Source organism: Pseudopipra pipra, chromosome 6 (genome assembly GCF_036250125.1).
Source record: "Pseudopipra pipra isolate bDixPip1 chromosome 6, bDixPip1.hap1, whole genome shotgun sequence".
NCBI lineage: Eukaryota > Metazoa > Chordata > Aves > Passeriformes > Pipridae > Pseudopipra > Pseudopipra pipra.
This window is the reverse complement of record NC_087554.1, coordinates 11225135-11240291: the sequence shown is the minus strand read 5'-3', so window position 1 is coordinate 11240291 and position 15157 is coordinate 11225135. Positions and strand designations below refer to the sequence as shown.

Genomic DNA, 15157 nt, shown 5'->3' with positions numbered 1-15157 from the left:
ACAAAATTAAAGAGTTCTGTATATGCAGTGTCAAGGAGTAAGGGCAGCCAAGTTAACATATTATATCAATATATAATAAATTATATCAAACATCTTTAAGGCTCCCCGAGGGGGCTACTCTTCCAGGATTCAGCTGGACACAGAGAACCACAGCTGAATGTTCCTTCTAAAAATAATGCATTTGGCACATACAGTTGTACAGGGGTGGAATTTAACAGTTCAGTTCAAACCTACAGCACAGAGATCTCACTGGTTGCCCTGGTTTCCAGTACTGGAACGAGTAGGGATTAGAAAACTTTTATAACTATATATAAAATTCTCTTTAAAGGAAAGATACAGAAGTTAAATGTACCATTTCCCACTGAAAAAAGAAACATGCACATTACATTGATAAGGTGCCTAAACCTGACAGCTGGTAAATAGAAACATTTCCTAATTGCCCAAGTACACCTTACCTCTTGGTGTGCCTGTCAGCTGGTCACTTTTTCCATTTTAATTTCCTGATCTGTTAATGAATTCCTCTCCCATTTCTCATTTGGCTTCAAAAGATCCAAACAGGTAAGCCAAGTAACTAGACAGAGGAAACAGTTACATTAATTACATAATTCAATTCTTATTTAAATAAATAACAGGGAAAAATTAAAAAGAAGAAAATATTCCAAACCTTAGCATTCTTAAGCTTTAAAATACCACCTGAAATATGATGAAATAACTTAGGGGAAAAGTATATCACACTTCTCTGAAAATAAAAGTAAAAATCCTTTCTCTAAAGAAACCTGCTCCTCAATATTGTCCTTTTAAGAGTTATTTTTCCCATCACTGCAGAATATCCCAATTTATTTGTGTACTCAAGAAGAATCAGAGCAAGTCTTTATTGCAGAGCTCATTGAGCCACCTTGTTAATACCACCTTTCAAAATTTCAGAGAGCTCTGACTCACAATGGCAGACTTTTAACCATACCACCTGTACAAGGCAATTGTATTTGGATTAAAACTCAGTTTTCAGACTTCTGTTGTATGAAAATCCAAGAGATTCCTTAAGCTTAAAAGAACTCTGACATTTCTTCCAAAGTAACTTTATTGCACAATTCATACACAAAGTTTAATATAGTGGAATGTCCTTAGCCATTAATATGATCTCTAATGTTTAAATTGCAATTTCACATTAAACCTGTAAGAAATGTTCACTTAACACAAGAAAGTTAATTTGTTCTAATGCCCCCCACCAACAGTTATTTGTAGTAATTCACATTTTCAAGGTCTAGCTTCTGGAACTCATTGCCATGTCCATGCCAATGGGATTCCTTTTCCAAACTTCTTTGCTCAATGTTGCACTTCAGAGTAAGTAATACCAACCAATACCAAATTACTAGTTTTTCAGTGTTAATATACCTATTTTTCCATATAACATACAGTACATATATTTTACAAGGCACACATTACAGTACCTACATCACAGCAGTGTGAATTACAGCAACTTAATTAAAAAAAGCTGTACAGAATACAAAGTTTACTTTTTCACTACTTAAATAACTTTTGCATTAGTTTATATTGTAATTGCAAGTGTCATTATGCTGCAATTAACAACCTGTTTGCATCATTATAAAATTACATTTTAAGAACTTCATGTCAGTTCTCAGCAGAAAGTCAACTTATAAAATCTCAGTTCAGAAGAATAATTCTTGAAATACTTGAAAAATAAAGTTAGCTTGAAGCTTTCATTTAGATGTTCTTTCTGTTCCAGTGATATAAAAAGTTTAAAAAATTCAAAGGTTGTTTTAAAGTTCTGGACATGGACTAATGCAAGCTCAAAGAGCAAAAAGAAACCAAACTGGTGTGTCATTAGGAACATTTGCAAATGTTTTAGTGGAAAATCCTGGGCCATTAACAATTTTCAGCCCAAACAATGACTGCCTTTAACAACCAAACTATTTTTAACAACCAAACACTCCATACATTTTCTGAAGAATATCTCATTGCTATCAATGGCTTAACAAAGGAAAAAAATGAGTTCTAAGGTATACACACTCCTAAATGGATTTTTCCATAGCTAAATTCAGATTTACACACTAAGCCATACTGGCTTTCAGATAACAGACACAGGAAGAGTACATTGCTTATCTGTCTTAAAGTCTATAAATTTGACAACTGTGCCATAAGCCAAGCTCAAACAGGTGCCATATGCTATGCACATTCTTTAACAAACTGGAGTATAATAGAGAGATTCTCAAGATCTAGTTCACACTTTGTAGCCAATTAAGAAAAATAACCTAAATGTGCATATCTACGTGTGCACATGCCTTTGAGTTCAGAACCTGTCTGGGACAAAAGGCCTTACCTTATGGCATCACTGGATTTTAACAAGTATGGTAAATAAAAATGCAGTCTTACAGTAAGCAAGATTTATGCTGATATTCCATCAAATGCTACATTTGTATATTTTAACTTGAGGCTATTGAGTGAGAAAAAGTAGTATTTGTTAATATATATTAAAAAACTTTATTAATTAATTCTCTGCAGTAGCAGTTCACTTCCCTAACACTATTTATGCAAAACAGGCTGAAGATGGGTTTCCCAAATACTAACAATTGTAGACTGCCTAAACTGAGCTCTTTAAAGATTTTATTCTGCTAGACACAAAATGCCATTGCACTCCAGTTGTGACATCCCTCTTCCCAAGCTGTCACATGCACATCTCGCTGCAAGCAACATTACTGTTGAAGTTCCCCTCTGCTACATAAAAGCATATTGCACTTGTAGATATAAAGCACAGCACCCTCAGATTATCTATCACCTTGTAACTCTTCGTACACCTTATCACTTTGATTTCACCACTTCAAAAACTCAAGAGGAGCAGGTAAAACCACAGCATCAGACTAAACTACACCTCATTTGCTAATTCAAATAAAGGCATTCTCTTCAGACATGCCCAATGTTTAGAAGTAATTTTGGCTGTTTTTTATCAAAAACTATAGAGAAACTGATTTACTGTTTTTAGGATTGTGTATGAAACTGTTTAATGTTTCCAAGCTAATAAGACTATGCTAAACATCATATAAAAATATTCTAAGAGATAAGTCTTGTTAGAAGAATAAGGGGAAGTGCACAAGTACAGGTACAGAGCTGTCTACACTCTCCAAAACAGATTTAAAATAATTAATGCTAAAAGTCATAACAGATCAGATTGCTATAAGTGCCTGTAAACCCTAAAAGCAGCAATAACTGACTACTGAAGAACAGGCAGTGGGACATCTTCAAGTTTCAGCAGAGAAATTTCAAATTACCAATCACTCCTGCTAACTCATCACCTTCATTCACGTTTGGTGTGAGACTACGAGGGACTGCTTTGAAGGGCAAGAACTGTGAGGTCAAGCCACCTGACAAGGTTCATCTCTGCAGCAGCACACTGGGATGTTCAAACAGCAGTTAGCAGTCGCGGTTGTGCTGTTACGAATTGCTTCATCTAGTAGTTGAACTGTTAATATCAAAAGAGTTTACTGAAGGTGCAGTTTGATCATTAGGGTTGCACACACACACACACACACAGACTTGCTCATACACCCAGTGTTTCAAAGGAGCAGCGTCGGTTCACAGCAGCCAAGAGGAGACGGAAAAGACGGACTCTGGAAGAGCGGCAACGGGAGGTAAAAACAGACGTCCATGGAAACGAAAGCTTCAAGTGGCTCTGCTCTGCTCAGCCTGGCCAGGGTCAGGGTCTGTGGGGCTGGCCAGCCTCATCCACCATGTTAAGGATGTAAGTGGCAACATCGTCTTCCGTAGGCGCGTCTGAGACCACCCAAGAATCACCCGCCCCAGTCACTTGTCGCCGGCACACAGGACAGTTCCTGTGACGGTCGCTCCTGTTAGGAAGTCAAGAGACATGAGGATTTTTCACTGATAGTGTCTTCCTGGCCAAAAAAAGCCAAAAGAGCCCCCAAACAGACAAACAAAACCCACACAGAAACCAAAAATCAACGCAGTGAGAACTTCAAGAATGATGAGGTTAACTGGATTAGACTGCTTATCTTATTTTTTTTCTTTAAAAACTTTTTGAGGAAGTCTGGCCAACAATTCTGAGTGCAGCTCCATTGGAGAGAAAATTTGGAATCTTGTTCCTCATAATCTTTTGTTCAGGTTAAGCAGAATGCATCTAGCTATCTGTCTGGAAAGTTTAAATGGAAATCCACAGTCTAAATTAATTCTTCCTATCTTCAGATATTCTGCAGAAACCAGACCCCATAAGCTTCCTAGATAAAGAGAAGAACCCCTCTTCCTGGGGTAAAAACTAAACATCACTGAAGTTTGGACCTGGTCCCTCAGGGCCCCATCCCCCTCCACCACCTCAGGGGTCCCAAACAACTATGCTTCTGAGCTGGGAGCCTCTGTTGCATGCCTAAATTATGAAGAGATGAACCTTAAAAACTGCCTACCAGAAAAAGAAAATGGTATAACTGAAACTTAGTTAGGAATGCAGTTGATTCATTAGCCAAAGCAGAACAGGATCCACTCTCCCCCACAGTGGTTAGACTAAGCCCTATCTTGCTGATAAATGTTCAAATGTTTTCCCAGAAGAGAAAGATGACTTGTTATATTCTGAGACCCAGTGATTTTTTTACTACAGTTTTTCCTTGTGGGAGCATGGTGTTGTAAGAGCAACTTCTTTGATAAGAGTTTGAAAAGCCACAAAACAAAATTCTGATGCACAAATTATATACAAAAATAGGCAAAAAAAGGCCTTCAGCAGAGCATACGTGTACTCCCTCCTGCCAGACTGCCAGCACTCCTGCCTTATCCCTGCATGCCTGCGTGGCCAGGGAAGAGCTCTGCTCCTCCACAAAGCAATGGCTCTCTCTCTCAGTTTTCCAACAACTGGAGTATCAGAGAGACCCAGAGGCTGAAAAGCTGCTCAGTGTACTATGAAGCTGAACATAACATTGTAGGATACATGTTATACATAAATTTGAAGGTGCTGCCATTGGGAAGAAATATTTTTCTGGAAAAGACTGATACATTTAAATCAGTAAATGGTATTTGAAGTGAGAACATAACATATGGAAAAAAGTCCCTCTGGTAGTTATTTCCCAAATGAATGACAGACAGTCCAACTTGCCTTCATATTTGCATAGTCTTACAAGTTCTGAGATTTTGTGAAGCATAACATGCCAGCATCCACATATACTGTCTTCTCTAGTTTCTGAGCAAGAATAATTTAATTTTAGAAGAATAAAAAGGCATAAGAAATTACAAAAAAAAATGCTGAAAAGCACTTTCACATCCCTTTTTTCCAAAATGAAATTCTTTGTAAGGTTTAAAAACCCTGCTTTCCTTCTGCTGCAGTCTGATTTTACTCGAGCTTGTTATGTATCGTACGTACATTAGCTTGGAAATATCTTCAGATATTAAATTATATGGGAACTAAGGAATCCGTCAGACCAAACTGAAACATGTCAGGTAACCAGTACATACTGCAAAATAATTAAAATTCTTCAATATGCATTACCATTTATCGATGCATTTCTGGCAGAAACTGTGAGCACACGGCAAGATTAAATCGGCACGCCCATCCATGCAAATGCAACATTCCTCTTCATCTGTCAGCTGCTTAACCCTGCAGAAAAGAAGACACTATTTTCTTCCACATGTTTTAAATTTATGCCCTAGTAAGTACATTTTTCACAATAATTAGTGATGGACAGAAAGGAATACCTGTGCTTGTAATTTGTGAATGGACTAGTTCTGTGTCAGCAGACACAGCCTCAAGCTGACAGCAAACAGCAGTGTGGGAACTAAACTTAGAATATGCTTTTATTTTGTTGCAAAAGGGTTCTGTAAATCCCTTTTCAGAAGGGTTATCGACAAGGAAGCGTGAGGAGTTGTATCTGTATCACATGACTGGGCAAATGAACAGAATCACTGTTTGCATTAAAGGCAGGAGAAGAACCTGCCTTCCTTTCACAGCGTGTCAGGCTGAACTATTTCATAACCAACTTTGCCAAATTTCCATGTGCTGGCTTATGTCCTAGACAAAAACATGCATGTCAAGAGGATCCCTACTAGAATGCATGTTCACTGATTTCTCATGCCATCAAGATGCCAGGAGCTAAGCTGCTCCTTGGGCTGAAAAGTTTTAGCTTGCAATACACTCAGCATGATTGTTCCTCAAATTAGGAATCTCAAGTGGACTGTTACGACAGGGGAAGTTTAAAAATTCGATCACTCCCCAAGACAGACATTGCCATTTTATCTGTCTTCATTTTTTTCCCCAAATAATAGAAATCTTTATGGAAAGTCCCTAAAAGTAGTATCTCAAATATAAGCATCATCAAGACTTTTGAAGCGTGAAAAGGTGCAGAGAATCCTCAGCTTTCACTGACCTAACTAGACATGGAAAGTTCCCTAATTTTATAGGCATGGCTCATTTCTAAAACAACCAAGTAAGTGATCTGAACTGCTTAGGTTGTCCAAAAATCCTGATTTGGGAATCCCTTTTCTGAGTTGAGGCACGAAGACAGTGTTCTAGAACAGACGGCATTTCAGGAGAGACAGTCACCTTAATGACTGTTGACCAGACCACTTAGGCATCTGGTGAGCTTGTCAAACACAGCCTCATTTTTTAACTGTACAGATTAGCCAGCTAATGGGCAGCAGTTAACATGCTCCTGTTTTATTTTTCTGTAGGTCCCTGGGGTTCCTTTTTCAACTTGCTTTTGAGACCTCACTTTGAAATCACAGGAGATTTTTTTTTTTACAGATGGTGATTAGCATACAGTGAGGACAACAGTTTCCAAAAAAAATTTACCTTTTGGGTAGCACACTATGTTTTTTGGATCTGTTCCCTTTCATTTCTCTCCCCATGCAACTCTGAGCACTAACCCTTGACAGCACTTCAATTTTTGAGATTTGCTAGGGTATATTGCTATAATATACAAGCAATTATACAAGCCCTATTTATAAAGTTTCTGCAAACTAAGGTTTAGTCATAACACTAAGTTCCTGAAGAAAAGGTAAAACTAAAGAGAGGCAGACTAAGGAAATGCTTGTCCCTTCATTATCAGAAAGCATAAACTACTTATGCATATTTTGGAACGCTCTGAATAGGATGTTGTGGAGAAAGGGGGTATTATTCCAATGGAAGAATTAAGATAAGAAGAATGAACCAGACAACATTTGCTATTTTTAGACAGAGACAGCTGACTTTGCAGAGCTGAAAAATGACTAAAGGTGAGAAGAATTTGGGCAAATAGGTGATTATCTCGGAAAACCAGAAGATTTTCTTTGCGTAAAACACTTGAAGGTGCTTCAGCCTGTGCTTTCCTTAATGACTTGAAAAACTTGGATAAGACACAAGCTCACTCAATTACACCATATTAGCATAGTATACTCTGTTATTATGTCACTAATACTACCAAGTTTACAAACAAGAAGGATGCTCATCTCCCTCACCTCAAAATCTGAAAATTGAAAAAGAAACTCACATAGGAAACCTTTCACTTTACTCACTGACTTTAGCAATATATGAAGCTGTTTTGCATAAGTATTTGGGGTCTCTTTTGTCTGGTTGGTTTGTTTGAATGTGTGTTCTTGTATAACTTTGAGAAAGAACAGGAAAATAAGCTTTTCGGAACATGTCCACAATGTACTACTTTATTCTAGCATTCTAATAACTTAGAACAGCCAGTAATTTAAGATTGTTTGTTCCCAAATCAGAGAAACAGGAAATTAAATTAAATGAAAAATAATAACATTCTGCAATCCACTGACTTAGAAAAACCAGTGGGCTCCATCTGTGGAGTGACAGCACAGCTGACCCCTTTGGAATTCTAACAGCTCAAGGGTGACACTCAGCTGGTTTTATTAAAATACCTGGCTACCAGCTCTTCACTGGTTAATACAGAGAACTATACCATTTATTACTTTTTCTTGTAAAACCTAACTCTACCTCACTTAAAACTGACTTAGAACTCTGAACTAATTCAGGAAGTGAAAACTAAGGAATTACTGGTAGCAACACTTCTACACAGGGAAAGGGTGACAGGCTTCTTGCTGTTATATTCAGTTTGAACTGAAGTTATTGCAGGTGTTGACCTCAGTCTTTTGTTTTTCCTCTGGTTAACAAAGCAGAATGTCAACATGCGTGAGAGTTCACATTTTTCCAGTCTTACAAGTTAAATTATTACCCTAATTGATGAGTTTCTAGTGGCAACAGATGGGAACTTTCATATGCCAAAACGTAAGAGGAAGAGAAAGTTAAAGTGGAACAATAACAAAATCTGTTTAAACAAACACTGTCAAACCCCCTAGATTTGCAGCTGCAGCTGATTCCGTTTCCTCCTGTTTCCTTATTCAGGAGATCCAACATATACCATGTTTATATTAGAACTGATCATTAAAAGGATTGTTCTGAAGCTGAGGTATGGCAGCACCACCAGGACTTCACCCAAGCACAGATCCCTTGGTGCAAGAGAAGGTGTTCTATTCCTGTCTGAGGTGAAACAAAGCCTGCAGCTGCCAAGAGCAAGCAGTTCTGATCCTTAGGCATTTGTAGTTCAGGTTTTAAACACAACTTCCAAAATACTGAGGTTGTAACTGTGGTCAGAAGCTAAAATGTATCAAAATACCTTCCCATCCACAAGCTGGCCTGACACGATGACAGAGACGTCAAACTCTCCGAAGCTTCTTCAGAAGTATCACTCTGTGCAAGAACTCCTGCTGCTTGACTGGTGATGTCTTTATAAAGTTGAATGAACTGATATAAGTTCAAGATTCTGGAAGCTTCCACGATGCCACTTGTTTTATTTATCTTAAGATACAAGAATTGTTCACAATTACTTATCAGATTTCAACCTGACATTGCTCACAATGTTTTTAATGCACTACAGTTCTCAGGGCAGCAGCCACCCTCCCAAGTGTCCATCACCTTGTTAGCAAGTCACAGTCTGTTTCAGCAGAGTTAGGAGCTGCACACACAGCTGCTGCAGCCCGGGGAATGCCACAGAGAGAACCACATTTTTAGGCCAAGGCACTCACCATCATTAGTCAAATGAACTAAACTGTGAGGAGGGACCCAATGCCTAGAAAACTGGACTAAACTTAGAACGGAGACCAGAATAATCAGCCACTTGATATTTGAACTTAAAATTTCCTACAATGATGGCTGCCTTAATGAAAACTAAGAGTAAACACAAAAGTACAATTTGTTAGTTTCAAAAAAGGTTTGAGGGTTGGCTTGGTTAACTGCATGTTAAGATTGCTCACTGGCTTCAGGACCATTTAAGGACACTACTTACAGGATACAGAGGGGAAAATCTCATTAGAAAGAGCAAACTTTTTAAGTTTTTGTGATGGTCTTCCTCCTAAGTTAAACATTTAACTTTTAGATTGGTTTTCTGAGGAATCACACCATATACAGCCACACTAGCTCAACTAATAACGCCTGGAATTGCTGACTAACTTCTACTATCAGACTACATAGTTCCCAGTTTGCTGTACCATTGGATAATTTGACCTCACAGATCATCCAAATTTGCAACTAAAGGGCTCTAAGTGCTCCACTGGAAGATACCATTCCTTTAAACTTAGTTATAAAAATGCTTTTGTTAATGTACTTTTTGGAGAAACTTATAATTTAGACTTAATTTATCTCCAACAGCATCCTTGAATACATCATCTGTATCAAATATGTAGCAGGTGTTGGATTTTACCAGTCAAAGTGACAGCCCTCAAATACGTGCACACGAACTGCCAATCCAATGAAAACTGTCAAACCTACCTTAGTACAGATGATCCGAACTATCACCTTCCAGAAAGCAGAAGTATCAGAACCAGGCTGCACTTCAAATAATAGATGTTTGTCTTGTCCAGAAGCCAATTTTGCAGTACTGAAATAAAGCAACATCAGTTTTACACCATGTGATAGATGTGCAGAGATCAGCAGCCTCAGCCACAGTGGGATTATTTACTGTTCACCTGTCTGCTCTTTATCCTTACAGGGGTTTTAGCAATACTGCCCTCAGACATCAAAGTGAAGAGTAATGACCTGCTCAGCATGTCATTTAATATAAAATACACAATCCATTTCACTTCAAATTGCACAGCAAACTTCAGAAAATGATGTGCAAGTCTTTTGATCCAGCATCAGCAAGCAAGTGTACTTTAGAGACATTTTAATTTATATATGCTCTCACTGTTGATTACAGTAATCATATAACCTTGTGTTCAATCTAAAAAGGTTATTTCCTCATCATGTATGTTAAAAAAAAAAAAAAGCCTGTGAGTACCAACATATGCAGATGAGGTGTATTTTGGTTAGTATATATTAACAATGATGCAGTCAGGTGAAAGTGTCAGGTGACCTGAGATTTTCTTTTTAATTTTTTAATGGAACACAGACACAACGGTCTATACCATAAGAACCAGACCAAGCTATATTACAATCAACCTTAAGTAAACACTCTAAAGGAAAAAACACTTGGATAGCAGTACTTTGGAGTTAATTATACTGATACGTGCCTAGATTCTCATGCAAAACATCAAGTAATGGTCTTCAAAATCTATTTATATAATGTCTCCCCAGAAGACAGCTACCTGTTCTTGAAGGTCAGTCACAAAAATATGACACTCTCCAAGACAATTTCTAAACTGAACACAAAGTCACATTTCAGTTAAACATCAAACACTACAAAGCCCTTATTCAGTGTGTGTGCATTTCCACTTCACTTTACCACTATTATTTTATAGCATAAATGCAGGGTAAAAACGACAACTCTGCTTTTCTGTTCATTTCTTTTTACCATCACTGGTCTAACAAAAGGCAGGCTATGAAAAATCTTACTTATGCAGCCTTTTGTTGGGGATTATCCAGGTCACTGGTTCCCAACAGTAAGACACGGCTCATCCTCAGCGAGGAACAGCCTCGCAGAGGGGGCAGAGATGGCCACAAACAGTTGTGTCTCAGGTGCCACCTTCCTCCTGCTGCTGTGCTGTCCTTACAAGGCTCCCACTGCTACTTCCTACCCCAAGTGACAGGCAGAGAGGAAGCAACACTACGTCCTTAGGTGGATGGTGGAAGGGAGAAGAGGAAGGGAGACAAGTAACACTTTAGCAAAAAGGTGCTGCTAAATGTCTGTCTCCTGTGAACTTCTAAGTGAGAGCAGTGCTTGCTGGAAGAAGGGCATTGGAGAAAAGTGAGTTTAAGGAGGAGAAATGGCTTTGGTTTTGAAGTATAATTACAACCATTACAGAAACATCAAGAACTGAAGGAAACATGTCAAAGGCGTACGGCCAGTTCTGGCTTAGCCAGCACAGAATAATATATTGCATATAAGGTCTCTGTAAAACATGACAAAAAAGAGAAAGAAACAAAGTAAGGCTTACACATCATTAAGTTCAGCTACTCTTCCCAGAAACTCTTCATAGGTTAGGAAACCACTTTCTTGAACCAAAGAGGCGTGCTTTGCTACTTTTTCTGGCAACTTGTTAATTACAGTTTGTGTGTGGTTTGAAATTTGTTGACCCATGGTGAAGTTCTTCACCTCAGTCCTGTAGAAAGAAGTTCTCATTCACTTGCAGAGTCTCTGCTAAAAATATTTGAGAGAGTTACTGGTTTTGAGTGGCTACTCCCTCATTTTCTTTTAGTGTAAGAATGTAGCAACCAACTAACTAGTCTACAATAATTATTCTACAAGTAACACAACCTGAATAGTCAAATCAGCAATGAAGCAGAACACTTGGAAGTGACTGGAAAGTGGCATTAAAAACTTATGAAAATTGCATTATTTTTCTTACAGCAATACCTATATTAAAGTATTTATATTTTTCACACAGATTCAGCTCCAACACACACATATATAAATACATCCAATGAAATGGAAAAAAAAATCTTAAGATGACAATGGTAATTTATGACAATCTTTGTTTATCCTAAATATTTGTGTATGTGAATGTCTGCAAATAAGCACATTTACATCTGTTTATACATAGACATTACATTAGGGATTAGCTTTCTTACATCAAACTTACATTGGCAGATCAAAAGAACTCCCACAGCATTCTGAAACTGGTAAGCCAAGGAATCCATGTCAGTATAAACCAATTTAGAAATTCCCCTAGCTGTCTGATAAGGATTTACCCTGTGCCTTCCCAGTCTTTATCCACTTCCTCTCTCTGATCCCTCTGATCTGACTTTCCCCCAAATGCCCCTTTGCTGAGTTCATCACTTGTAATGTAAACCATTGCTTCACACCCCTTTAAGACTTCCCCAGGCAGAGGTGTGCAATGCCCAGCTAACTGCAGCACACCCACCTGAGCTTAAACACAGATTAATCTGCATTAATACAGATAACAGCTGCATTACAAACACCTTATGAGGTGTTCACCCCCGAGAAACACAACTTCACCCTGCAGGTTCTTGTAGCTACACTTGGGTATAAACCCACCCAGGGACACAACCCGCAGCTGTTGAGATCTGCCACGGTGTGAGAAACACACAGCACACAAAGGGAGCTCCTGCCAGAGCATTCTGTGAAGGATTACGGCATTTCTCAACGTAAAATAAAAGTTCCCAATTACGGCTTGAGCTGTGACCGATTTCTATTCCCAGACAGATGTGCTCCCAGTGGAGTCACTGTTCTCCTTCCCAGTAACGCTGCAGTCCCCTCCTGTCCCGCTCCCCGGGCCGTGTTTGGTGAGCACACGCCCAGCAGACACACGTCAAGCACCACCTCACAACAACACCTCCCGTCACTCTGCACAGACTCCTCATCCCGATCTCCCGGGTTTGCACTCCCCGGAGCTCGAATGCCGCGTTCCCGAGGGAGCACCTGCCGTGTGCGGGCCTGCCCAGCTCAGCACTTGTATCCCAACACTGAGAAGTTTTGCGGGAAAAAAGCCTGGGAGGATGTCTGCAGAACTGGTTATTGGGAAGAGGTTCTTCCCCCAGAGGGTGGTCGGGCACTGAACAGGCTCCCCAGAGAAGTGGTCACAGCACCAAGCCGGACACAGCTCGGGAAGCGCTTGGACAAGGCTCTCAGGCACACGGTGTGACTCCCGGGCTGTCCTGTGCAGGGTTAAGGGTTGGACTCGGTGCTCCCCGTGGGTCCCCTTCAACTCGGCATGTTCTGTGGTTCTACGAAATGTTCCCTGCGGTGCATCCTGCAGGACCCGACACACCCCGCCTCACCCGCACACCCACGAGCCGCCCTGAGGGGCCCGGGCACGGCCCCTCGCGGCCCGGGCGCGCCCCGCCCTGCGCGGGCCCTCAGCGCCGGCCGCGGGACGGGCCGCGCTCAGCCCGGCGGCGTCTCCGCCCCGTCCCGCCCGCTCCCCCCCCGCCCGGCCCTGCCCGCACCCTCCGGCCCCCCCGGCCCAGCGCTGCGGGCGGGCGGTCCCGGCGGTCCCGGCATTCCCGCTCACCGCAGCCCCGGCACATCCCGCGGAGCCGCCGCCGCCCCACGGGCACCGCAGCGCCGCGCTCCGCGCACGCGCGGGGGGGCCAGCGGCGCGCGCGGGTGACGCCATCGCGCGGCTCGCGCCGCCCCGAGACACGGCGGGAGCGGGGCTGGGAGCGGGGAGAAGGTCCTGTGGGAGCGGGGCTGGGAGTGGGGAGAAGGTCCTGCGGGAGCGTCCTCAAAGTCACAGGACCCGTTGGGGTGGAAAAGACCTCTGAGATCATGGAGTCCAGCCTTTGACCGATCGCCACCATGCCAGCCAGACCATGGCAGCGCGTGCCACGTCCAGTCTTTCCTCAAACACCTCCAGGGATGGTGACTCCACCGCCTCCCTGGGCAGCCCGTGCCAATGTCTAATCACCCTTTCTGTGAAGACATTCCTCCTCATGTCCAGCCTAAACGTGCCCTGGCCCAGTTTAGGATTGTGTCCTCTTGGGCTGTCGCTGGTTCTCCGGGAGCAGAGCCCGACCCCCACCTGGCTACAGCCTCCTGTCGGGGTTGTAGAGAGCAATGAGGTCCCCCCGAGCCTCCTCGCTGTTACCCGGCCTGTCAGGCAGCAAAAGTGCTCTGTAGAGCACTTTTGGGTTTTGTTTGTTTGTTTTGGTTTTTGTTTGTTTGTTTGTTTGGGGTTTTTGTTTGATTTGTTTTTTTTCTTTCTTTTTTTTTTTTTTTTTTTTTTTTAAAGGAACATCCTGTGATATCCTGACTGACCCAAACAGGATCACTTTTCTGCACCCTCATCAGACGCCTTCTCAGTGCTGCCCTGCTCAGGGTTCCCAGCGCCCCAGGGGACGTAGGACCGCCTGTACTATTCACTGTTTCCTATGATCTCTAATAAATGGCGATTTAAATGATGCTTAATGGAGCGTGAGCTCCTGCCTCGGTGGGATCATCCCAGGCCAGCGGCTGCTGGTGCAAATCCCGGTCTGCAGGGAGGATGTGGGCGGTGGATGTGTGTCGCAAAGGTCAATGCTCACTGACCTTTTCACAAAAAAACCCAACACCCATAAAGGACAACAAGCCACCGAGGAACAGACATCCTAGAACATCCTCTGGGTCATCCACATCCTGGTGTTGCAATGTTTAATTATCAATTTATTTATTTAATTTTTTTTTACTTAATTTAAAGAGGAGAAAAGGAGTAGTACTTCCCCTTCCTGCCCACTTCTGTTCACACATAGACACACGTACTTCCCATGATAAAGACACCCCTGTATTCCAGACAGGGATTGGGCTGGACTGGGAACCTTGCTGTATTTCCTGCAGGCCAAGCACCCCTTTCACCTAAGGTCAGCAAACATCTGTAGCCTCAGTGTGGGAATCTGAGTAGTGTTACTGCCAAGTGACAGGACAAACTGTGCTCTCCTGCTCGGTGGGATGAGGTACTTGAACATAATGCCGAGGTACTTGAACATAATACAATTTCTGACACATCAAGGAACTTCAGAGCTGTTGAGAAGGTCTTGTAAAAAAAAAAAAGCACAACATTGAGGAAAAGTCAGTAACATAATGAAGAATTTCTCTTAAGTTTCTGCTGCCTCCAGTTGTCTTGATACTTAAATAAATGTTTCCTGTCTGCACTGTAGTAGTACATCCCTTGCAATGCCAATAAAAAATGAGCAAGAATGTTTTGTACTTTCCCATTTGAATGTGACTGAGCAGTACTCACTACATACAGACAATATCAAATACAGTAATTGTTGATTAGTACT

The 15157-nt window shown here is 41.4% G+C and overlaps 1 protein-coding gene across 6 annotated transcripts; it reads right to left on the bottom strand.

Annotated features, from left to right (window-relative positions):
* Positions 1–1060: 1060 nt before the first annotated feature.
* On the bottom strand, positions 1061–13495 carry RNF141 (ring finger protein 141). 6 transcript variants are annotated; one of them, XM_064657333.1, is made up of 7 exons: positions 13411–13488; positions 12019–12055; positions 11374–11576; positions 9770–9878; positions 8619–8800; positions 5501–5608; positions 1061–3860 (listed from the first exon to the last, which is right to left on the bottom strand). In XM_064657333.1, the coding sequence occupies exons 3-7, from the start codon at positions 11556–11558 to the stop codon at positions 3710–3712; spliced, it is 735 nt and encodes a 244-aa protein (XP_064513403.1). In that variant the 5' UTR covers positions 11559–11576; positions 12019–12055; positions 13411–13488; the 3' UTR covers positions 1061–3709. The 6 variants fall into 6 exon arrangements, with proteins under 6 accessions (XP_064513403.1, XP_064513398.1, XP_064513400.1 ...); XM_064657328.1 differs by having other exon boundaries at positions 11374–11538; positions 13411–13460; XM_064657330.1 differs by lacking the exon at positions 12019–12055 and having other exon boundaries at positions 13411–13495.
* Positions 13496–15157: the final 1662 nt, after the last annotated feature.